This window comes from Anas acuta, chromosome 3 (assembly GCF_963932015.1).
Source record: "Anas acuta chromosome 3, bAnaAcu1.1, whole genome shotgun sequence".
NCBI classification, from domain to species: Eukaryota; Metazoa; Chordata; class Aves; order Anseriformes; family Anatidae; genus Anas; species Anas acuta.
Genome location: NC_088981.1, coordinates 92,162,966 through 92,187,726, shown reverse-complemented (window position 1 = coordinate 92,187,726; position 24,761 = coordinate 92,162,966). Strand labels below are relative to the sequence as shown.

General features: G+C 37.4%; 1 protein-coding gene across 2 annotated transcripts in view; it reads left to right on the top strand.

Annotated features, from left to right (window-relative positions):
• Positions 1-24,761, top strand: part of PRIM2 (DNA primase subunit 2) — a 107,875-nt gene that overhangs the window by 64,260 nt on the left and 18,854 nt on the right. For both annotated transcript variants that reach the window (XM_068678287.1, XM_068678286.1), the window contains exons 10-12: positions 248-433; positions 20,332-20,458; positions 22,108-22,190. In XM_068678287.1, the coding sequence (XP_068534388.1) occupies positions 248-433; positions 20,332-20,458; positions 22,108-22,190 (396 nt within the window). The remainder of the gene's footprint in view (positions 1-247; positions 434-20,331; positions 20,459-22,107; positions 22,191-24,761) is intronic.

The following is a 24,761-nucleotide window of genomic DNA, read 5'->3' as shown; positions in this document are numbered from 1 at the left end:
TTGTTACATTGGACAGAAGATATTCTGGTATTACCACCAGTGCTACTGTCTTTTGGATTTTCTTTTCAAGAGGATTGTTGTATTTGATAGCTTAATGGCACTTTGGTGTTATCATTAGTTCCTAGGCACCCTGCACATCCGTATCTTCTCAGCCATTGGCATTTTCAAGTGGAGCTAATGATTCATCACAATAAGCTTATATCCTAAAAATGATCGGTATGTCTTAAACCATTTTTTCTCTTGACAGCTTTCTGTGAAATCGTTCCCACTTTGCATGCGGCAGTTGCACAGAGCCCTGCGTGATAACCACCATCTCCGGCACGGAGGCCGTATGCAGTATGGGCTCTTCCTGAAAGGCATCGGTTTGACTCTGGAGCAGGCACTGGAGTTCTGGAAGAAGGAATTTATCAGGGGGAAAGTAGATGCAGACAAGGTAATTCAACAAATGAAAAACACATATGAATGTGAGGATGTAGTTATTGTGCATGTCTGCTAGATATTTGTATAGGTGCTTGTTAAAGAAGATAATTTTACAAAAGGTTCAGTGTTGTCTTTTAAAATAGTTCTTCCCTTTTTTGTTACGGTTTTATTAAGTTTTTGGTCGTTCTCCTGAAGCATGGCAAAAGCAAGCTAGCCACAAAGCCAGAGGCTTTTTTAGATGAGAACTAGAAAATCTTGTTTTTCCACTTAATCACTGGGAAACCAGTGTTGTGTATGAAATCCAAGTACTGTGTGACTAAATTGATTCACTTCCCCATGCAGGTGAGTGACCAGAAACAGTACTGTCTGCAAGGAGAGGTTAGCCTCTTTTATTGGCTAATCAAAATAAAATCAGTTGGACAGTTGTGTGAGTTAAGATTACATCAGCGAGTTTATAGTCTAAAAAGAAACTGTGGGTGAAAGAAAGGTATGCTTAAAGAAATAGTGAGAAAACACCGTTCAGTGCCATAGGCTGTGTTGCTGACAAATTAGGGGCCTAACTCTTGCCAATAATTCTGAGATTATCATGAAGGAGGAAAGTGTGACATACATGTGCTTTGAGAGCATGACAAAAATATGGTAATTTTTGGAGGTTTGTGACCTGCTCCTTGTTTTACTCAGTCTAGAGTTTACACAGGTAAAAGCAAGCAGGTGTCCTGACTTACCTGTATGCTTGGCCTGTGGCATGTAGTATTCAGGATTTGAGAGTGTGATCTTAGAGCAGATGTTTTACACCTTATGTCAGTCTTGTTTGGACTATGTTACTTTGCATTTAATGTTGTGAGATCGTAGCTTTCCAGAATACTATGAAGTATTTGGGAGTGTTTGACAGATTATTTTTTGTTAGCTTAAGTTCTTCGAACTTGTCTCTTTAAAAAATGTACAGGGCAAACCAGGAGTGCTGGCTATAATGAATTCTGGTTTTCATCTTTTCTTTCAAGTCCCGGAAGATAGGTCAACTGGTCTGCAGATCTTTTCGGAAAGGGGAGGGGATGTGCAGACAGGATTTTAATAAGGACTTACATCTCCATAAATCTGTCTCCCTTATTGGGACATGATTTAAGAGGAAATATGTGTATTATTAAAAGAGAAGAAATCCAGGATGTAATCCTGTACAAAGGGTTCAATAAAAGATTTCAAGATAGGTAATAACTAATTTTGCAGGTGAATGCCAATTAACTACTAGTTGAATTCAGGAAAATGCAGACTTCTCATTTGCAGTTTCCTGTGTTTAAAGGAAATTGATAAAATCAAGCCATCAGAAGCAAAAACACGGTGGAAATGCGTATATTCTGACTTAAATACTGTGTAAACAGTGGAATGTCTGATTCCACCTGCTTGTGCTTTGATACCAGACACGTGCACATGTATGAAGACATGCATGCATCTTGTGTCCTGTTTTCAGTCAAGTTTTATGACCCTGGGTTTACCTATGGAAGTTGGAAAGCATGTTATGAATGAAGCAAGGGGTTATAATTACTCAATTTTTCACAAGCAGGCTGCTATTTCATAATTCTGCTCATGTTCTACGTACCAACTTCAGACTGGGGTGGAAAGAAAAAGCTGACTTTTCACACCCATAACTGAAGTCAGTGGTCTGAGATTTTCGTAGTAAAATGTTATATAATGTTTAATGTTCTAGAAAAAATGAAGATGAATGCCATTCTAATCAGTATTCTCTTCTTTTGACATTTTTATTTCCTGAATCATGGTATATTTCCTTTCCTGTTGAATAGAGGTAATTATACTGTTTTGTCCTAGTGGAGCATTTTGAAGACATATGAATGGTATCCTGCTAGAGATTAAGGTCAATTATTCATAACTGGGTGGTGGATTGCAAAGAGGGGAATGTTCGATTCTCTGCAAATGGTTATGATTTCAAAATTGTGAGTTCACATGAATCTTGAAGAGGCAGTAACATTTACACTATGTTTCAATCCTGAGTTTCCTTTCTCACAGCTTGTAGAAACTACATTCTTGTACTTCGTGTAGAAACTCCAAGGAATGAGCTGAAACAGGTAGTGATCCTCTGTGTGGGGGAAAGTGATGGAGTAGTAGCATGGTCACAACGGAGACAAATGCAGAGCACAAAATAAAATATGCTTTTGCTTTAGGCACTGTAATTAAAATTATTCTGCAAATTGCTAGGCTAAGAGTGCCTAAATGGTAAATTATTATTGTTCAGATAATCAGGTCAGCTGTCAAATGGTGGTAGCTGCGTTACTTCTGACTGAACAGCTACGCCATTTGGTTCCAGTCATCTGATTTTCCTGGCTCTTTCATGTTTTTTTTTCCAGGTGATCTTAGGAGGTCCTTGGATCTGGATTCCAGAATGAGGGCTTTACCTTGACTGCAGGCAGCTGGTGGGGAACGTTACCACCAGAGCCAACCAGAAATGCCATGAAGGGGTTCCTTAGGGTGGATTATGATCTCTGATCCTCTTTGAATTCACTCCTCTTGCCTCTTTAAAAAGCCTGTTACATACCTTTCATATACTCCTATTGTCAGAGGTTACAGTCAAAATGAGGACTGTTTGTGGCATGCAGTCCCTATGCTTGGAAGTTTTGAAGACCCAACTGGACAAAGACTTGAGCAGCCTGGTCTGATCCCTTGGCTGCCCTGCTATGAGCAGGAGCTTGGAGTAGAGATCTTCTGAGATCCCTTCCAGGCTGAAGTACCCTGTGATTCTGCACACATACCTGATCAAAGGGAGAAGTAAATTTTTGCGAGGGCCAGCCACTAGAGGGAGACAAGAGCATAAGGAATAAGCAAATAAAACATTCAGATCCAAGGTGTGTATGCTAGGACGCTTTGTAGGTCTGTACATTTTTAATATAAAAACAAAACCATATTTTTGCATGGAAATAGAAGTAGGCATCTGATAATGTGCTGAGCAGTGCTTTTTAAGCATGCACAACTCTTCACAGTGGAATTTGTAATGCACAGAATGACGTGGTGGGTCTTTAAAACAACCTCTGCCTCCTTAAATCCCCTGGAATATATTCTTTATCAGTAAGTTGATTGCATTTGATTTTGGTATTTTACTTTCTCATTTGCTTGAGATTTGAGGGTTGATTTGCAGCTAGATTCCTCTTTTTTTTTTTTTTTTACTTGTCCCTTTTATACTGGGTAATGGAGCCTACTATTTTGGGAACATGTTTTGATTCACAAATCTGAAAAGGATCTCTATTCTGTCATGTTCAATTATAATTCTCTAATTGGATGTCATTTGCTTTTATTCTTGAGTTATTTAAACTTTACAAATCTGCCAGAGCCCAGTGATATGTTTAACAGCAAGCCACAATATTGGGCATCTAAGAGAAAAACAAAAATAAGATGGAAATTCTTCTATACAGATTGAAATTTGATCTTTTCTCTTTCCTTGTACATCAGTAGTACTGATGCAAATAGATGGCTAAGCTTGCATTCCCCGGAGGTGTGTGAAGGCTACTACAGAACTTGAAGAGAATGTTTGCTGTATTTTTGGGTACCAAAAATGTAATAAGTGTTGCATATATTACCTGTAAAGTCTTACCCCTGTGAAATCTGTGGAAAATGCACGAGTTTATTGTGGTAACAAAGTATTGATGATATAGCTAAGTGTGGTGCTCTTGCTTGCATTGGCTATTGGAGGAGTAGGTGGTCAAGCTCTTTATTGAACTATATTTTTGGGTTAAACTCCCACAAATTCCTACTAGTGACTGCAGAAATGATCTTCATTATAACCACTTACTATCTGTATTCCTCTCTCATTATTTAGAAATGATCATTTAATATTCTAGCTGTAGTGAGACAGAGCATACGAGCTTTAAAGATTTTGGGTGAATCATTTTTATTCTGTATTGGCAAAAATGACATTGTAGTCATAACACTATTATATGAACAGCTATGCTTACATGGTATAACTCAGCATAAAGAAAGTCAAAACACTCCTATATGCTTTCAGACGCTTTTTGTGTTCTACAAAGTTAGCTCTTGAAGCTGCTTTAATAATAGGCTAAGTGATTTAATTGCCAGAAGAAACATGAAAATGTATTTTCAGTTAAATGTCTCATTTTGATTCTCAAACTTAGTGTTGAATTTGCACTGTCTTTTCTTTCAAATCAAGTTTAAAGAAGAAAGAAAACAAAACATCCCACAGTAGCATACAACTGTTAGGGGGGTTTGAGAAAGCAGATGCTCCAACTGCATCTTGTGCATTTAGGCTTGAAGTTTAATAAATAAATAAATAAACATTCAATTTAAATTTCAACCTCAAAGGATGAAGAAAAGGACCTTCAGATTTCTCTATTCCTGAGTTCTTTTGTGTATTTGTCTTTTTTTTTTCCTTTTCTTTAGTATATCTCTTTGTGGCATTCTTCTAAACAGCCAGATCTACGAGATCAGAGAACTTTTGCAAAACTGGAGTGAACAAACAGACCAAGATTCCTGTTTAATGCTGCAGAGGCTGTTCAGCTTCTGATGTACTAAACACCAAGAGAGAGATGTCCATAGTCTGAATGCTCAGGGGTTGTTATTTTCTGGAAAACAGCTTCACGGCAGTGAATCAATCGAGATCTCCTTTCATATAGCTCACTTAATCTTTTCTGCATATTAATTGAAGCCTGGAGGTTAACAGGTGCATTGTTTGAATGGGACCGTGCTAGCATTGAAGGTGATACTCAGGTGAAAAGAGAGATACAGCTGCTGGGATCGATTAGCTGGTGTGATCTCAGCTGAAGAAGAGAGTCTGGGTTGGTTTTATAATAAACAATAAACAGGAGAGGTATTGTCTGTGAGTTTGTCTTGTAGTCAGAATTTATACAGCTAGACACGAGAATGAAAAGCATGACTTGAAACCACAAATGCAGGGATTGCTGTTGTTGCATCTGAATCAAGGTGAATTAATACAACATCCCTGTTGGCTGTAGTTGGAAGAGGATTTTGTTTTCTTGCCTTTGTCTCTGGTTACTTTCTAATAAGAAGCAGTGAGCAGTTCCACACAAATAATTGAAAATCCTCAAGTCGAACTAGGAATTTCTTGCAAAACCTCTGTTGTGTGGCCATGAAGTTTAGTCCAAAGAATCATAATATCCTCCTTAAGCTGAATGGAAGTGTTTCAATTGCCATTACTACGTGGTTATTTTTGGCGATAAGCATATCAAAATTAATATGTTAAATCTGTGCGGGATTCCTGCTGTTGTATATAATTTTTATCTAAAGTTTTGTTTTATCAGAGGGGATTTTTGCCCTTCCTGTCCTGTGAGCCCTCATTTACGCTGTCTGGCATTCTGCTCCGTTCTCTCTTGTGGAGCAGTGTTTGAAACACTCAGATGAGTGCTGTTTGTGCATTTCTGACAGACCAGTCTACATGGTTTGATTTCTTCAGTTTGTTTTGTATACCTGTTGAAGAAAGTAGTCAGAAAAAGATCTGTTGTGGGCTCTGGAAGTAGGAGGACCAAGGAGGCATGCTCCTGGCGCTTGCCTTTGATTATTTCTCAGAAGCGTGGTGAAATGTGAATGACTTCTTGCAAATTCTGCTAAGTCATAGGAAGGAAAAGATTCCTTACTGACTGTATCAGATGTTGTAAAGTGTATTAGCAGTGGCTATAAACATAAATCACTGGCCTGTGGCTGGAAGGAAGTCACTGTCAGTGTTGTCTTTGTTATTTATTTCTCTTCAGTGTTGTGGACAGCGTCGTTCTGCAAAGACTCCAGAATACCAGCTCGTCTAGTTAGGGCCAGAGGTAGCTCTTTGCTTCCCATTTAATTAAACGTTGTGAGATCAAATCAAAATAGTTTCAGGTTGTTTGCTTCGGATGGCAATTTTTATTAAAACTTTAGGAGTTAACAAGTAGAGAATTGCTATTCTTTAAATAACGTGCCTGGTTGCATTTATGGACATTACTACATGCTTACTGAATGCACGAGTCGTAATTCAGATAATGCAAAGCCATTGATACAGTGTCTGTTTTTCTGACATACATGTATAAGAAATCCTGACTTTGCTGCAAAGGAATTTAACAGTAACGTCTACGTTGTTCACAACCCTCACACAAATATATGCAAGCTTGTAGGTATTGCTGCTCTGACCTTTTTATTAAACTAGTAATACAGATGGGTTCTGTGGCTCTCTCTCTCTTAGTCTTTTACTTTTTTTTTTTTTTTTTCAAATTGAGCAACTAAACGAAGTACGTCATAGCTGCGGCTGACATATAAGAAGTCAGTTGATGAGAAATGAGACATGAATATAAAATTAGGTGTCTAAGCCCTGTATAGCTTTTGTGATACATGGTAGGAAAGTCCCACCGCTTATTTCAGCAAAGCAAGATGAAAGTAATCAATCTTTCACCATTCCTGCCAGTATATAACGTATGTGCTCATCACTGAACTGTTAACCTACAACTAACACTATATACATGAATATATCTATATATAATGACTTTTATATACATATATCGATATATATGAATGGTACATGATTCAATTACATTCAGAAGTTTTTAAAATTCCAGTAAGAATGGCCATACAGGGTAAGTGGTGCATGGTGGTGTACTATTAAATTGAACTAGTTAGCCTTGATGTTATTAAATTTGCTGTTGGGATATACACTGGTAATGGGACAGTCCCCCTAGTGAATTAATGGCTCATTTTCATATCAGTTAAAGGAGTTACTGATGTTTCCAAAATTAGCCACCTTCAATTTCGTTTTTCCCAGTGGTAGCTGTTGTGTCAATTCCCTGTACCTTTGATGGGGAATAGCCTGCAACCTCACTTGGTGTTGTTTTTTTTCAAGGTGCAGTAAACTTTTGTTTTGCCTACTGTGTATTTGGACTTGTGAACACTAAAAGGAATAGATCCAAACAAAAAGCTGACTTCTTTGGTTCTTTTGAACCCTTTTAAGGGTGTATTTTAAACATTACTGTGTGACCTTTTAAACCTAAGGACTTTCCTGGTTTAACAATAAAGTTACGGATACTAAAGGGAAGGTGTCTTTGGGACATAATTATGTAGATTTGAGAGAGAGATGTAGTTTTAATTATGCCCTGTAGCAAACGTAGAAGCATATTAAACTCAATCATGCTTCTGTGTGTTTTCCTCTGAAACTTGCTTTACTCAGGCCTTAAATTACTCATCAGCACATTGGTGTACCCTAAGGTTGTCTAAGCTAACTGAATATTGACAAGAATCTGATTCATTATTTGTCATTTTATATTTAACATGTCTTTTTTATGGCAGTATTTTTTTACACAGTCTTTGTTTAAAAAAACAACAATTTAGAAATAAATAAATTTGTGTAATAAATTAAAAATTTTAAGGCAATACGCTCAAGTGAAGTGGAGCTGGTACAAAAATACATTATTTTTCAGCATATTTTTGTTTCACGGATGGTATTCAAAAAGATCATGACTGATGAGGATATACTAGAAAACAAAATACTTTTTGGAGATGCTACCAGGTATCTTAATTTAATTCTTTTAAAACTAACATTTTTCAGTCTTTCTTGTGAGGCCAAAGGTATGGTGACATTTTCCTGTGATTGCTCAATTTAAAGTATTTTTTTTTAATCTGTTAAAAACGTATCCACCTTACTTCTGCTTTTCAGTTTTCATCATTTAACTTACATTACAAGGGAAAACTTCAGATTGTCTTTCAGCCTGTGGCATGTCCTAGGGGCAGAGAAGAATGTAATTTCAGGATACTAATTATTCTACTGGCATAGTGTTTTTTTTAATTGGTCTTTCTACTGTAAAGAGGGATAGGGTTGGTTTTCTTTATTACCTATTAGGCACTGAAATTATTTGCTAGATTATTTGCTAATCTAGCATGTGAACAGGTTAGTGATACAGTTCCTGCACTGACAAGAATGAAAGCAACAAAAATCTTTCCTGTACTAAAACTAATTTAGAACCAAATCCGGTCTTTTTGACATATTTCCAGGGAATAAACATTTTGGGGCATTTCTGTCCCTACTGTGTTATCTTTTCTGAATTGTGTGAATAGAAATGGATGTTAAAACCAGACTTTTAATTTTCTGAGATTTTGTAGCCTCAAACCACTTGTCAGACCTGTGCTTTATTATCACTGTAGAAAGACTGTGTACTTGTTAGAAGAGGATTCCATCTGATTAGCCATTACAGCAGCAGCAAGTTAGTACGTCGGTGACATTTCAAGGAAAGTGATAGATCTGTCTGTCTGGTTGCCATAAGTTCAGTGATTGTGAAATATCCGAGTATCACTAAGTAAGTTCTTTGGCAGGCTGTCTTGAATACCTTCCTAACAGTACAGCTTTATCTTTAGAGCAATCGGCTGAAAAATACCTGCTGCATGTTTCCGTAATGCATTGAGCCTTTCTGGCTGTTTACCCCAATTTCTGAGACAGACATTCATGTCTTTTGAGATGCAAATCTATTCACCTGTATCTTCTTATTAATGTCCAGGAGGAACTGAGTGACATGCCAGATCTCTTCCAGTTGTGTTCCTGTGGTTTTTTGAACAGAAAAATACTGGTTTGGTAGAGTATTTTATTAATCTTGATATAATTGCTTGAAACTAATTTAAAATCATTTTATTAGATGTTCAGTTTTGCTGTAATTGTATATATTGGCTTCCAAAACAAAAGCCAGAGTCCTGTGTACCGTCTCGTCTGATAATGTCCACGTCATTGCTGTAACATCACATAACTGTCATATTCCATACGTCTGTATTCAACCAGCAAATCGTGGCTGTGTTTCCTATTCAGTCATCATGAAAAGCAGCGTGTTGTACGTATCCAGTGTGCAATCTGCTGATATACCACATAAGCTTAGATGTAAATAAGAAGGTATTTTTTACTTTCAGGATTGATTTAACAATTGTGCCTTGTGTCTTCTGAAATGTAATGAAGCTCATGAATAAAGACAAGACAGTTCTTTTAAATGTGACTTGTGCTGTGCACTATTTATGTTTCAGAAATTTTCTATATCAGTCTGAGAAAGGTAAATTACTAGGATCAGGATATTTCAAGATGAGAGAGGTTACTACTTCTTGAAAGTAAGACACTGATTTGATATTGTAATGTACAGTGCTGTTTAGCTGAAAAGCAAAATTCTGCATAACGTGTTATGCTCTGGCTTTTCCTGTTGTGTCCCTTCTGTAGTCCACTCATACAGCAAGGAAAACACAGTGTTTCTCTCGAATATATGTACTTTTTAACCCCCTGTACATAGGGGAACAGAAGCTAGTGGTCTTTCTATAGTCCATATTCCTTTGGATTTGGTGTAAATTTGGATTTAAATTCCTATTTTTTTCTGATGGATTTTATTGGAGTTAGTCTTAAGGCTTGAGAACTGGGCCAATAACAGTGAGGAAATAGTTTTGTTTAAAAAGAAAGGCTGTTTTTTTTTTTAGCTGTGTTACAGTAATTAGGCTGTCTTTCCTGTACTTTAGTTATTTCCAAGAAATTGTATTCTCCTGTTTGTAGGACCTTGAAGCAGGCACTAAGAAATCAGATGTATGTTGCTTCTGAAACACTTCAGAGCAGTCTGTCAGTAGAGTTTCTTTACCTTTCCGTTTGCATTTTTCTCTGTAGTCAAGTCATCTTTTAATGAATGATGAATTAACAAAATAAAAGGATGGAAAAATAGTCGTGAGTGGTTTAAAACAAGCTTTCTTCTGTCAGTCAATGCACCAAATTGTCCCGCAAAGTCTAGAGTTCAGCTCTTGGTTCCAATGCTTTGCACATCAGATAGACGAGAGAGAGGTTTGTATATGTAAGCAGTTGTGCTGCTTATGACAGTAAGGACTAACATCGGTGGTTTTGAACACTTCAGTCTCCTTTGATCATCATCTTATATGTGATTTTTGTCTTTTGGTGTCCTGCTAGTAAAGGAATCTGTTTTCACAGGGAGAATGCCCGCATTGTTGAGCCAAACCGTGCTGTTTGGAGGGCTCTGATGGCTGGTTTAATCTGCTCAGAAGGGCTGGCAAATAGCAAATCTCTAAGCCCCTTGTTTTTCTCAGTCTTTTATGTCTCTATAAAAAAAAAAAGGTAAGCCTACATGTTGCAAGGGTAGACATAAGGCTTACATATCTATCTGAGGAAACACAGTCGGTAGTTAGCTTCCTCATAGTTTTAAGAATTATTTGATTTTTTTCCCCATTTTTGTAATGTGTGCTTATACTAGGGATTTGCTGGTATCTTGGGATGTTACGTGTTTGAGCATATGATGCCCTTCTGTTCTGATGCTATTGTCCATGTCTAAGAGGTATAACAGTAACTGCAAAGATGTGGGTTGCATTTTTTTATTTATTTTTTGCCACAGCTGTAGCACGTTTTGATAACTTTGTTACTTGGGTTGACAGAAAGGATATTCTCCATCCCAAGGCACTGGATCTTGCTGCTGCCGCTTTGGCAGATCTGAGGCTTACAGTAACATTCAGTCTCCTAGGTTTTCTTGCATATCACTTGATTGGGTCACTCATAGATTTCTAATGAATGAGCACTGCTTTGCTGGCAGGCTTGTTTTTACTCGATGGTAGCAGCAACGTACCACTCAATCTCATGATCAATGAAGAGAGCACACTTTCATTTTGCATTGCTTCTTGTGTGTCTTTGTCAGCCAGTTCGGAAGTTGTCTTCTGATATCTTTCTGGTCTGAGTGTACATATGTAAAGGATTCCTAAAACATAAGACATAAAGAGCGTAGATATATAAAAGATTTGATTGCTGTACCGCAAGGATGCTTGCAAGGAAATCCGGTAATAATTTAATGAAGTAATTCAGTAATATCTTATCCTGTCAATTTTGATTGACTGGAGTGGCTGAGACAGCTTTTCCTCAAAGCTTCTCTCATTTGTGAGTTGTTTTTTGTTATCCTCACACTCTGGGAGTCATCATAACCTTGTAAAGTTCCAGTTTGTGGTGTGGCTGCTTGGGAGACTTTGCTTTCTGGTATGCTCTTTCTCCTTCCTGAAATTATTATTAGAACAAAGGAGCTTGCCACACATTTTGCGTTAAATGCTAACTTTTTGTTCAGTATCCACGTTGGACTATTCTCTGTGAAGCAGAAGGACACTCCAGATATCTTGGGTGCTGGCTGGAGCTGAGAGTAGTGGCTCTCCTCTGAATCTCTTCTGAGGTCTGCTTGGCTGCCATGCTGGCATAGTGAGTGCAGTCTGCTCTGCCGAACGCCTTCTCATCCCCAGCTTTAAAGTGTTCTGACAGGCTACTGGGAATATTCCCTCTGTCAGAGTGCAGTCTGAACCTCCTGTCCCAGTCCTGCGTTTTACTTCTGGCCTGTCTTATAACCCGTTCAGAAAGAGAATCCATTTGGACACCTTTCAGGATTCCTCACAGAATGGCAATGTGGCTCTGTGCTGACAGATCTACAAAAAAAAAAATCTGTTCTCTTCACCATTTCTTCCCTAAAAGTTAAAGTTTTTATTGTATGTGCTCATCCAGGTCACAGTATATGTTATAAGAAATCATGAGCTATATGAGACTAAATGCTTTACGTGTTTACTATGCTTAAGTAAAACATAAATAATAATAATAATAATAAAAAAAAGCGCTGTTGATTATAGAGCACTGGTAGAGCTTGGATGAGCAGTAGGAATTCAGTTTTTAGACTTTGCGAGGGGCCCTGGCCCTTCATCCATCTTCTTCTAAAACCTGTAATACGTGCTACAGCGGTATACATGTAAGTATGGATTTCTCCTAGTTGTGATAGAAACTTGCTGAATTTATTTTTTCCTTGGTATAGGTATTCTTTACACTAGGATCCTAAGCTGCCATTATGATCAATAGGGATCTAGCCAATACGGTCAGTGGTGTCTGGAGATGATTCATTTAATGAGCCTCTGGGTGCCTAGGGTAGGGTGAATCGAATTGCTCCCCAGGCTCCTGATTGCATCGACCTCCATCGACAGCAATGGGAGATGTCTGGATTTAGATGTCTGGAGCTGGATCTTATTCCTATAGATGCACACCAAGTCAGCTACTATTCTACTTCGCTTTAACTTGCTTCGGCCTTTTTACATGCCACATTTCTGTCCGCTTTGCAGTCTCTCAAGGCTTACATCTCTTCCAGTGATAATGCTTTCTGTGTTCTCTGCCATGGAGTGTTTTGGGGAAGATTATTCTCTGATGACCACTTCCGATAAAATTAACAATGCTCTTGGTTTACTGCTTACCTTCTGCTGAAAGAAACACTCAGAAATTCCGTCAGCTGACATCTCTGAACATCAAAATGCAAGAAACACTGATTGAAAGAACATCAGAAAAATCAGTGAATGGCATTGCTGTGCTTGTAAATCATGGAGTACTGGAAAAGTGTTTTTTTTTTTTTCTGTAACTGAATGGATTCCCTTGATTTAGAAGCTTATTTTTGTATAAAAGATGAAACACACAAATTTTCTTCAGCTGCTCCCTTTTACCACCTTCACCCTCACAAACAAAGCATCCCTAATTACACTAGCCTCCATTTAGCTACCAAAATGTGAAGTTTCTGGTGGAACTACATAGATGATCTCAGCCTCATGTGGTACGATGGATGTGGCTATGTGGGTGCTGCTGGCTTTGAGACATTCTGCTCCCCAGAAGGTCCCCAATACTTCAGTCAACTGTGATATTTGGCTATTATGTAGCTCTGCTTTAACCACCAGTGAAGTCACTGTAAGATTTGTTACCTTCTGATTTTTTTCTGATATTCAGGAAGTATTTATATTTATCTATATGTTTATAAACACATAATTATGTTCATATATTTCTCACGTCATGACCAGTGGTTTCTCACATCCTTTCAGACAGCTCAGCCTTGGGCCAGGACTACAGCTTGTACAGGACCTAGGAAAGAGAGACCTGTCATTGCTCTTTGTAGGTTGGAAAACCTTTGTGTTTTGAGACATGGTTAATATATAGCCACATAAAACATAAGTGTACACACAAAATGCTGTGGTAAATTCTGTCCGACAGAAAGATAAAATCCTTTCATAAAAAGAAGGGATTATTTTTCATCCCATTTTAAGCTTTCTTAAATAAGCCTTTTGTGGAGTAAATATTTGGTAACTGATTCAGGATTGTTCTCTAATATTAAAAGGACTTGAGAGTTCCTTTTAAAACACAGGGAACGGCCTACAGAAATCTGCTGATTAAAAAAAAAAATATAATAATGAGGTTTATTGAGTGTTCATTTGTTTGAATGTATTGGTACTATACGTTGTACTGATGTATAGTACAATGTATTTTTATAGATGCTTAAGAAGAGCATGTTATCTGTGGTGGTGCTGTCAGATACTGCCATTTTAATACAGCAGATTCATTCATGTTTAAAATAAGATTTATTTAATGTTTTCTATTTAAAAACAAAGAACAAAACTTACCACTAACTGTTTAGCGTTAATTATCATTTTATAATTTGATTTTTTGTTATTTTTATTTTCCTATTTTCTTAATTTTAATTCACAAACGACATTATTTCTTATTGTGGTTATTTCATTTACATTAGCAAAGAGCTTACACCTCTATGTTCAGTAGCATATGTTTAGCTAAGTTGTTAAAGCAAACTTAGATTACTGCTAAAAAGACTGCATGGACATATCTTTGCCTGAGTAGCCTGGGGTAGCCCAAAAACTAGTTCATGAGTCATGCAGCTTACACTCATAGGCACTACACAAGGAATTTAATTGATCGTAAACTTCTTGATTTCCTTCTAGCAGATGAAGGCACCTCCAGGGCAGAGCATTTCTTGCCTCATCAGATATGGAAAACCTGAAATGGGAGGGGAAGAGGGGTCTCGTACTTGATGTGAATCAATCTGTAATGACTGCCTCACAGCATATTCAAAATTTCCAGCTCAATTTTAGCTGAGGTTTCTGATCTGTACCTTAAAGCATAGAAATTGCGCTACAGGTTGAGAATTTAGCATAAATGGAACCTTTCTGTAGTTGGCAGATGGCGAAATACCTATTTATGTTCCTAAATGAAAGCCATGCCTGGGAAAAGATAACCTCAAATTGAGGTTATTTTAAGAATGAGCTTAAAGAAAAAAAAAAAAAAAAAAGGGACAAAGATGTGCCAGCTAAGCAGCGTCAACAGTAATGATTTGAGTGACTGCCTAGGGAATGGATGAAAAGTGAATCAATTATTTCACAAGATACACAAGTTTGTGCGATAAATTTATGAATTTGAAGCTGTTATCCATACGGGCTCAACAATTTTAGACAAGAAGTTACCCAACGGCTGCTTAACAAAATGGTTTAACAGCATTACTACTTCGAATTTTGCAGAGCTGGAACTAATCTGGTGGTCAGCCAAGAAGCCAGACAAAATTGCTGCGGTCATTTTGCTTAGTTGTGAGATTTTTAAATAAATAAATATCCCAGGACTTTAAGGAATAAACTCATAAAGACTCACATGAGTATATAGAAGTAGTTAAACTGAAACATGAAAGTTTTGCTGAAGTGTGAACATGAGCATGCAGTGCTCGGAACACCTGTCAGCAAATTATTTCTCGTATTAATATGCATGCTGAATACCTGAATTGGTAACCTAGTTTGCAAATGACAACATTTATGGAGGACTTTGTGCTATTTCTGGATATTCTTAATGCAAATATGACAAGTGACATAAGCCAAGTAACTTGCGGTTATGACATGATACTTACTCTGCAGTGGCTGAAATGCTTTGCAAGTGTTGTATATAATTGTTCTGCTCTTTTGAAGTTGTCTTCAGTTGTATCTAATTGATAACTAAGGCACACGTGAGCCATGCTTCTCTGTTTTGTTTTAACAAAGCTTTTCTTCAAAGGAAAGTGTGTACCTGCCATATGGTCTGTATGATGGACATTGCCATTCCACACCCTGGTATCTCATGTTTATGTGATCAAACCTAATGAAAATAACATTTCCATAAATTCTTACCTAGAACATAGGAATCTGATATTAGGCTTTACCAGTTGCAAACTTGTAGTTTGTGTATGTGTGTGTGTGTGTATATATATATATATATATATATATATATATATAAAATCAGGTTTTTATCATCTTACATATACCTTGTTTATACCTTAACTTAAAACATACAGATCTTCTCGTGTAGGAAATCTAATACAGCATGGATGCCTTAACTAACAGTTTTAAGGCAAATTCATCTGCCTTAGTCTGATGCCTCTGTAAATATACAACATGAAAGCAAAATGTGAGTTCCTTGCTGTATTACACACACACCCCCAGTGAAATGTCCTCCAGCCTCCTGGATTCTGGCTTGTGGACCATGGGTTTAGCCTTGCCCATCAGTGCTAAGAGCTTACTTTCCTGTAGGAAGAAGTCTAAGAATGTTTCAGAGTCACTTGTGTTAGGATGCCTGGTATGATCATTCAGCACCATACACTGGATACCACAGCTCATCACAACAAATACTGATGCATAAAAACATGCACTGCAGAACATAGGTGGGCAGCTTTATCTCAGACCAGACATCACATGCATCCTACAGCTATGTCTAGAGAGAAGAGCTGTCCCCAGAAATTTTTATATCTTAGGAAACGAGTTAAACATCAGGCAATTGATTTGCACTCTTCTGAAATTAAAAATAAATAAATAAATGCATGCAGCTGTTAATCCAGAGGTTTGTGCATGCCAGCACCAAAGTGACAAATTTGATAAAGGTTGTCTTTGGTTCGTCTTCTTGGCTTTAGGGTGAAGCAGTTTGCTATTTAAATGAGACATACTTCTCGATTGCTTCCTCTGCCACTAAAACCATGACCCATCGACCCAGCACTTGGAAATAAATCACAAATGCCTTGCAGATTTTGGAAAGCTCAGGGCTAAGTAAACTAAATAGAGGAAAAAATAGTTTAGGTAGTTGAATTGTGGGCCATACTGTAAAAAGTTGCAGAGAATCCCCATTCTAAAGTAATACCCAACAGTAGGTGGTCTAGTGTATGTAGTTACTCGATAATATAACAGTGTTACTTCAGTGTTACTGCTCTGTTGTTTCTTTTGTCTCGGTGGAAACTGTCACACAGTAGGAGGTGATGTACCCACTTGTGCAGCGTCATTATTGTCGAGCAACTTCATCTCAGGCTTCAATAAAAACCTTGAGAGTTTTTATAGGGCCATCACTAAAAAAGTGGTTTTTCAAATCACTTTGAGTTTTCGCCTTTCATAGTTTTCTGTCATAATGACCTTTTGGTAGATTGCGTACTTGGTCTGTACCGTAATAGTAGCTTTACAATTTTGGCATGTTTATTTCTGAAATAGTTTAAAAATGAGTTATCTATAAGCAATTAGAATGACCCTGCAAACACTGACATGCACGGTGTGTTCTGCACATACCCTGTTTTGTTGAAGGAACTGGGAGCATCGTACAGCATCTGTTTGGGGGTTTGGAATAAATAGGAAGGGACAATTCCTTTGCCTTCTCATTTCTTTCCTTCCCTGTGCTGCTGCAAAGGCTCTGAGGACAGGTGACAGTTATGAATGTGCATAAGCAAGTGCACAGTTGGGCAAGTGTTTGTCACTATCAATTGTCTTCTCTTACAGACAAGAAGTAGATTTGCCAGCCATTGCTATGGGACAGATTCCTTCTCCTTCAGAGAAACAACTGGTTTGCACGTGAAGGCTCTGTAGAGTGGAGGATGGATATTGAAAGGGGCTGTTCAGGAGCACTGAGGTGCTTGTGGTTAATTCCAGGAGTGTCACATAGTAAAGGTGGATCAAGAAGTACGATATTGGTGTTGGACAGCTTTACATCTGCCAAGTAGCCACAAAAATACTTTGCGTTCTCTGAAATTTAAAAATAGTTTTAGAACAATACTTATTTTAAGCAGTTTGTAATGAATTCAAGAGATTGAGCATTGCCAGCAGTTGCCCGTTACCATTACAGCATTAATTTCAGAAGAATGGCCGCTACTGAAAAAAAAGCAAGCAAAAATGTCTTTGCACATTTTCTTTCTCTTTTTCTTATCACTAGCGTTTCCATTAAAAAAGTGGCACGATTACAATGGCAAAATAAAATGAGATTTATAAAGTTGCCTTTTTTAAAAAGCATTTTATGTCGCTCTGTTCAGCACCGAGAGGATTCTCACCTGCATAAGTAAATGACTCAGTCTTCTGATATCTTAAGCTTCACATGCTATGTGTATTTCTATACATTTTAATTTTCCAATTACTATTCTACTATAATATTACTAAAAAATAAAAGTAACCCTGGCCCAAAGCACATATAGGTGTAATGAAACTGATATCAAATGGCCTCAAAAGATCCGAACAGGGTTACAAGAAAGCAATGAGAAAATCCCCAACCTGTCCCAAGGCCATGTTGTGTTATTATGTAGTTGTTGTTTCTATTTACCGCAAAAGCTGCTTCTCAGCATAAAATAATGAGTTAGGTAGTAAAAGTAGTTTCTGTGGGCATTAAGACAAGTGATGTGAAAAGTATAGCTCGAGATTTTAGTATACAGCGCTGTTAGAGGGTTGTTAATTTTCTGGCAAACTAAGCAATACATCCGGAAGCAGGCAAGATTTGCTTTTGCCTTACAAAAACATATCTGCTTTGCTTACTCAAATACCCTGTGTTAAGCAAATGAAACGTGCATTCATCCAATCTTTGCAAAGAAAGCGGAAAGGTTCCAGAGTTTCTGGATGGAAGAATATGTGGTTGTGTGATCACAAACTTGACATTTAGCTTAACAGATTCTCTCAGAGGTTGGGAATTAAAACGTGCACATCTTTGTGTCTGATATTTGCTGCTTTTCAGGAGTTTTGAAAGAGTAAGTATACCAATTCCCAGCTCCCAATGAGGTTTCCTGCAGTGATACATATGTAGTAGCATGTGTGTATTTATATCTAAGTGTATATGCACGTATGTAAGTGCTAACATCACGTTTTCACCATCATAATGCTGTCTTTTGCTGTATTAGGCTTTCCTGAAGCTGCCAGCTGCAAAGGCTGTATTTTGCTTTTGCAGCTCCTGCAGGAGCAGCAGCACTCAGCCAGCAGCTGCTGCTTGCACTGCTAAGGTGAGGGAGTCCTCCTGCACCTGCCCTTCCTGAGGGCATGCACATGCCTACAGCACATCCTCCTACAGCCTTCCTCTTCTGCCTCAATAATTACTGTTGGTAAACCCAGCGCTTCACCGTAAGCAAAAATTTCTCCCCTGGATAGAAAGGTTGACTAGATGGGATATCCCTACGTGCTGCAGCCTGCCTTGGCTGTGCTGGAAAACACAACGTTATGTATTTGATATATCAGTGGTTTTTGGTGCTCTTTTAAAATAAAGTCACTTTGTCAAATGTATAGTGAGGATTAATTAGTTTGTTCAGTGGTTTGGATGCCTTAAGCCTGATTTGGAATGAGTGCTGTATATTGTTATAGTAACTCGACTACAGCAATGCCTAGGTAAAGAAGTTCCTTTTTTTACCCACCCAAAATCAAGTGCAACTTAGGTTTTTTATCCTCAAAGGTTGTGTATATGTTTCAACATATTTATTATATATTTCTGTATTACGTTATAGGTTTTCCATCATATATAGTTAGATTTTGTCAAAAGCATTCAAATATTATATTAAGAAAAGCATACATACCTCTTCTTTTCTATTTTTATGAGTTTTAGCAGGTCAAGAGAATTTCACAGATGTCTGAATATTCTGAATTACCACTGGAAATCCACAGACCAAGCAGGGAATTGCTCTTATCTGTTAAATAAACAGAGTTAACCAGTTATGTGCTTGAATAATTTTTGTCTGTATTGACCTACGTTAGTAAAATATTGGAGTTAAAATGGTTTTTAAGTTGTTTTTGACAAGAAAACAAGTTGTTATGGGAATTGTGTTTGTGAAGTTCTGTGTCTGAATTAAATGTAAAGTTAATGCTGGAGCATTAAAGAGCACAGTTGTTCTTTTATGTATTGTAGCTTTTTTGAGGAGGCAGAAGGAGGCTTTTTTGAGAGGCAGAAGTGAATTCTGCACACAGAGCTTCATTATTTCATCCTATTTATTTTTTAAGAACTATTTTGTGATACTTTGGGCAAAATCCTGTAAAAAAAAAAAAGTTGCTAACGAGAAGTCTCTAACTTGTACTTTAGTTCCTTTAGGAGTGTGTATTTGAACAGATGTTCCTTGGTGGCTCACAGTAGCTAATAAAGCTTCCTGGAAACCGTGTGTGAAATTATTCTGATTCTACCACAGATCCTACGTCAGCTACGGCCATATGTAAAATAGCATGAGCTTGTGTTATTGAGTCTTCACAGGACCTACCTAAAATGATATACTGAGAGCAACGTACTTGGCTGTCAAGATAAATGTTTGTTTACCCCTATATTTCTTTAGAACTTTTAATTTTATTTCAGGAGTTGGTATGAGTTGAGAGTTGATTTTGGGACAAAAGATATGCTAAAAATTTGTTTTTCTCAAGCAAGTACTCTTAATTTTAGACTCTAACAAACTGAACTAGTGCTGAAACAAAGTATAGGTGAAGCATTATGCTTTGGGGGAACAGGAATGTGAACCTGAGTAAGGAAATCTGAATTTCTATTATTTTTCCATGATAAAACAATTATTTTATGGCCATTTATGAAAGGTTTTTAGTTGCCATGTCTTCACCATTTACTAACGTCTTCGGGTTCAGAATTTTGATCTTTAAATCATCTTTAATGATTACTGCCTCAGCTTGAAAGATCTTAATTCTTATCTTTCTTCTGATGAGTATGATGTGTATATGTGGCTTCATGTAATATAAAAATCAAAGCTAGCAGCAAACAAATCTTGTTTTAATTTTTCCCAATTTGAGTAGGTTTGGAGGATTGACTTCATAATCCAGCATTTCTATATGCAGAGTGAGGAACCTGGAACAGGATATAAGTATATATACTTTTTTTTTTTTTTTTTTTAGTTTGACAAAGGATATGCTTACAGCATTCGCCACAGCTATGGGAAAGAAGGAAGGAGAACGGATTATACCCCGTACAGCTGCATGAAGATTATCATGTCCAATCCACCGAGTCAAGGCGATTATCATGGTGAGTTCTCAAAACAAAGAGAAAAGGAAATCTTTAGCCTTTTCTTTGGCTAAAGAAGAGAGTCAAATGGATTTCATTTTTTTCCAGCGGTAGTGAGTTTGGACTACTAACCAAGATAGTCACTGCTGTTCTCTGTTACTCTTGTGATTAGTCTTACTTGCTTAATGGTATCAGTCAACAGAAGTTCTGTTTTGTACTCTTAATTCTTTTTCCTTCACTACCCTTCTTCCTGCTTTGTGTGCCAGAAAAAAAAGTTAAATTCCTTTAAAGCTGTGCTTTCAACCTGGCAACTTTGTTCTACTTATATTAATTAATTTGGTTTTCGGAATTTTAGGGCATTCAGGGCTCTTCTGGATTCTTCATTTCTAGTTGTAGGATAGTGTAAATTTATAAATGACCCAGTATTAATATTTGTAACTCTTAGGGACTGTCAGCATTAAAGTTATCACTGTAGAAGTGATGGCTTATATACACATCCCAGGCAACATTAGATACTGCAAAGGGAAGCCTAAGAAGGACTGAATTTGCAATGTTTTCCAACATTTTGAAGAAATGAATACTTAAGCAATTTGTTCTGCTATCATTTGTAATGCTAAACTGCATTGTTTATCCTTTTACAAACAGAGGTCATAATAGTGATTTTATAGGGTACGTAGTATTAGGCTCAAATATCGTTTATACTGAAGTAATTTGAAAAATCACTTTTATAAAACTTGTGTCCTTACTCAAACAGAATTTACAGTTGGAATTTACTTCTTGAAACTCTTGCTTCAGAGTAAAATCATGTTTTCCATAAACATTATAGTTTTCCATTGGCAAATTATCTGGCAAAGTATCTGACAAATTTGAGTATTGTGTCTGTCATGTTACTCCTGTAACCTCTTAAATTATGTATTTGTTTTCAAGATCAAGGTCTTCAAGTGTTCTCTTTACATTGCATTTGATAGCTTTTGGCTCTATATGTATTGTGTTGCATGGTGCAAGGAGACTTTAAATATATAGATGTTATAAAAGGTAAGCAATTGGAGGGGTTCTAAGATATGGATTAAATTGAACAGAAATTCCTAAGCTTGTTGGGGTACTTTAAAACTTCCTATCTTGGTGTGAGTAAACCAGGAAAAGCTGCAGCAGTGTTATTAGTGTTATTATTCTAGTTATTTCTTCAATTGTCGCTCAGAACTAATTCTGGGACAAAAAAAAAAAAAAACAATAAACTGTTATTCAAGGTGGTGGAACTTTCTAAAGTAATATTTTAGAAGGAACTGTGCTTTAAAGACAAGTTAACTATCATTGTCTTTTCTGTTTTTTTTTTTTTTTCACAGCTCTTAAATGTACCAGTGCTATCGTTGTCAGTAAAGAACTAAAAATCTCTTTTCCTGTCACAGAATGAGAACTGTGGCCTGTTTATGTTTAGATATTTTGTGTAACTTTTGAGAGTCTGGTGCCCTACTAAGTATGCAGTGGACTAATTAATTAAAAAAATAAAAAAAAGAAGAAAAAAGTAAGCAATTGCACATATGGGCAATTAACTTTTTTATTAATAAGCTGTTAGACAATTAGAAACAGTTTAGTTGGTCTCTTGAGTGTGTTACTCTGCTAACTCCTGGGTAAACAACCTTGTTTGTGAGCTTCCTTGTTTTTACTGTCAGGGTGCCCATTCCGCCACAGTGAGCCCGAACTACTGAAGCAGAAGCTGCAGTCATACAAGATCCCTCCCAGTGGAATAGCTCAGGTAAGGCATTTTTGGTTTGGAACTTCCTTTAATGAGGCCCTGTTTTTCATTTGTACTTTATATCGGTGTAGAAACACTGCATGCAATTTGTCAGTATGTTTGTAAAATATCTCTTCTTAAAGAAGGCTTAAGCCAGAATCTTGTCTTTCTTGCTTCAGTGCTCCCATTGATGTGTTGACTGTTGTCATCACCTTTTTCTTTTGCTTAATATTATGAGTTGGTTTATTACTGTAGTGGATGTTAGTTACAGTTTCCTATAATAAACATTAAAAAAAAAAACAACCCATGCATCCGTTGTGCTGACTTCCCCTAGACAACAACAGCTCGTGAGATGCCTAGTGAAATTTAACACATTTTAGCAGCTTTTTAAAAGGTAACAGTAAACTGATAACCTGCCATCTATAGAAAGGGCAGTGCAGAAAATGGAACTTTTTCACGTGCGTACTGAAGGACCTTGACCTCCCGTTCATGGTTCTTTTAGGAGGTTTAAGGATATAAAAGAATGCTGTCGTCTTCACTGGAGGGAGACGTACAGGTTAGAGCTCAGCTGAGACAATTCAGGAAAAAGTCATGTATATTAACTGCCTGAAATCTACATTAAGTCTGTAGAAAAGTATCTTCTGTTCACGTGGAGTATCACCATTGCTGGTCAGGCACCAACAGAGTGTTGAACTAGTTAGAAAAAAATGTGCAATTTCATTTAAAGTAATTTCCCTTGGAAGAAGTAATCAGGATATAGATTAAAAGAGAATACTTTAAGAGATTGTATTGTTCATGGGAGGTCATTCTTCACAAATTCTAGAAATCCCCAGACTTTTTTTCTTGGATTTTTTTTCCTTTCTTTCTCTCCTGGACCGTATTAACTGTCATTCATATATCTGACAGGCACTAGAGATACCTTTTGGCTTTTTCTCTCTTTTATATGCATCAAAAATCATGCTGCTCTGAGATTTTTATCCTGCTAATCATTGGAAAGATTGGTATGGATTTCCTGTTTTTGCTATGCGTAGATAGGATTCAGTTGAGGCTATTTCTTCAGTGCATTTGCACAATGAGGTGTAGGATCTTTATATTTAACATGATTCCTTAGCTCATTTGTGAATTTTTTGTTTGTTTGTAAAGTATGATTGGGACTCATTATGAATCTTAAATTTTCTTATCAAAACTGAGTAAGAGAAACCATCTCTGTCAGTGGCTGGAAAAGGACACAGTGCTGTCTAGGAACTCTGTGGGGTGAGTTTAAGTGCATTGAGATTACAGGGCTCTGCAGTGGCCACTCTTAGTAATAAAAACAAAACAAAATCCACTAATAAAGCTGGCTCTGCCTGGGTTTTCAGAAATTGATATTTTACATCAGTCAGTCTGAGATATTCAGGAGGAGGATGAAGATTGCTTCACATCTGTCTCCAAGAGCTTTTACCTATCTTAAAATTGCTACCCCCCATTGCACGTGACCAATAACTCAGTCTTTCAGTCTAGACTGCAACTTCACAGAGTCTTCTCCACTGCTGGTGGTCATTGCTGACGTTCCAGTGGAGTCAGAAATTATTTTTTCCTTTAGTGCAGTGAATGGTTAGGAGGGGTGAATGGTTTGTCGATCCTCTGAAACCTCTGATATAGTTGCTTTTCCAGTGTCTCAGCCTCAAGATTGACATTCACTCAAACTGTATGTACTCACTGAGTCTGTTAGACATTCTGCTAGCTCCAGATCAGTCAGAGCTTTCTTAAAACTCAACAGATTTATGTTTTTAATGAATGATTCAGAGCTTGACCTTTCAGATACATATTTTAATAAACAATGTCTTTCCTGTGGCTCATGGCTTCTTACACTTGTTCCTTGCTTTGTTTCAGAATTTTTGGCTGTCTTTAAATGTCTTCATTTATTTTTTTCTGCTGCTTTGTGTGTTCTAGACGAACAGGTTGTCACAATGTGAAAAATTCCCTTCAGTGATGTCAAAACCAGATCAATGCACGTATTGCGGTGCTCTTTCAGTTCTCTCTGCATGGTTTATGGTAGTACTCAATGCCTTATTCTGGGCTGAGAGGATACTAAAGTGGCCTCACACAGAGGACAGCAAACTCGAGAGGAGTCAGAGTTGTACGTCAGTGTTCCAGGACTCAGGTGCCTGCAGTGTACGAAAGTCTCTTGCATCCATTTAATGACAGCGTGCACAGGAGTAGAGTCATCAGCTGATGTGTGTGCTGGTGCCACAGGTGAGACACGGTAAATAACCTGTAGTGGATATGGAAACCTTTCAGAGTCAAGGAGATCAGAATTATACCTGTGCTTGATTATCTCATGTGAGCCCTCTTTTGCTCCCCACTCTGGTGTTGTGTTTAGTCAGGTCAGGGAAATCATTGCTGGTCTGGGAGGATCAGGCAGAAAGCCACGTCAATACCGGTTTTGTAGCTGCTTGCATTTGAGAGTCTCAGGCACTACAAGCTGTGATCCCAGAGAATTCTTTAGCATTTATCACCATGCATCTTTGATCTCTAGAATAATCCCCAATTTCCCAGGGTCTTCACCCTCTTCTTTCTGCGTTCCCAAGTCCCTATTTTTCTTCATCTTAA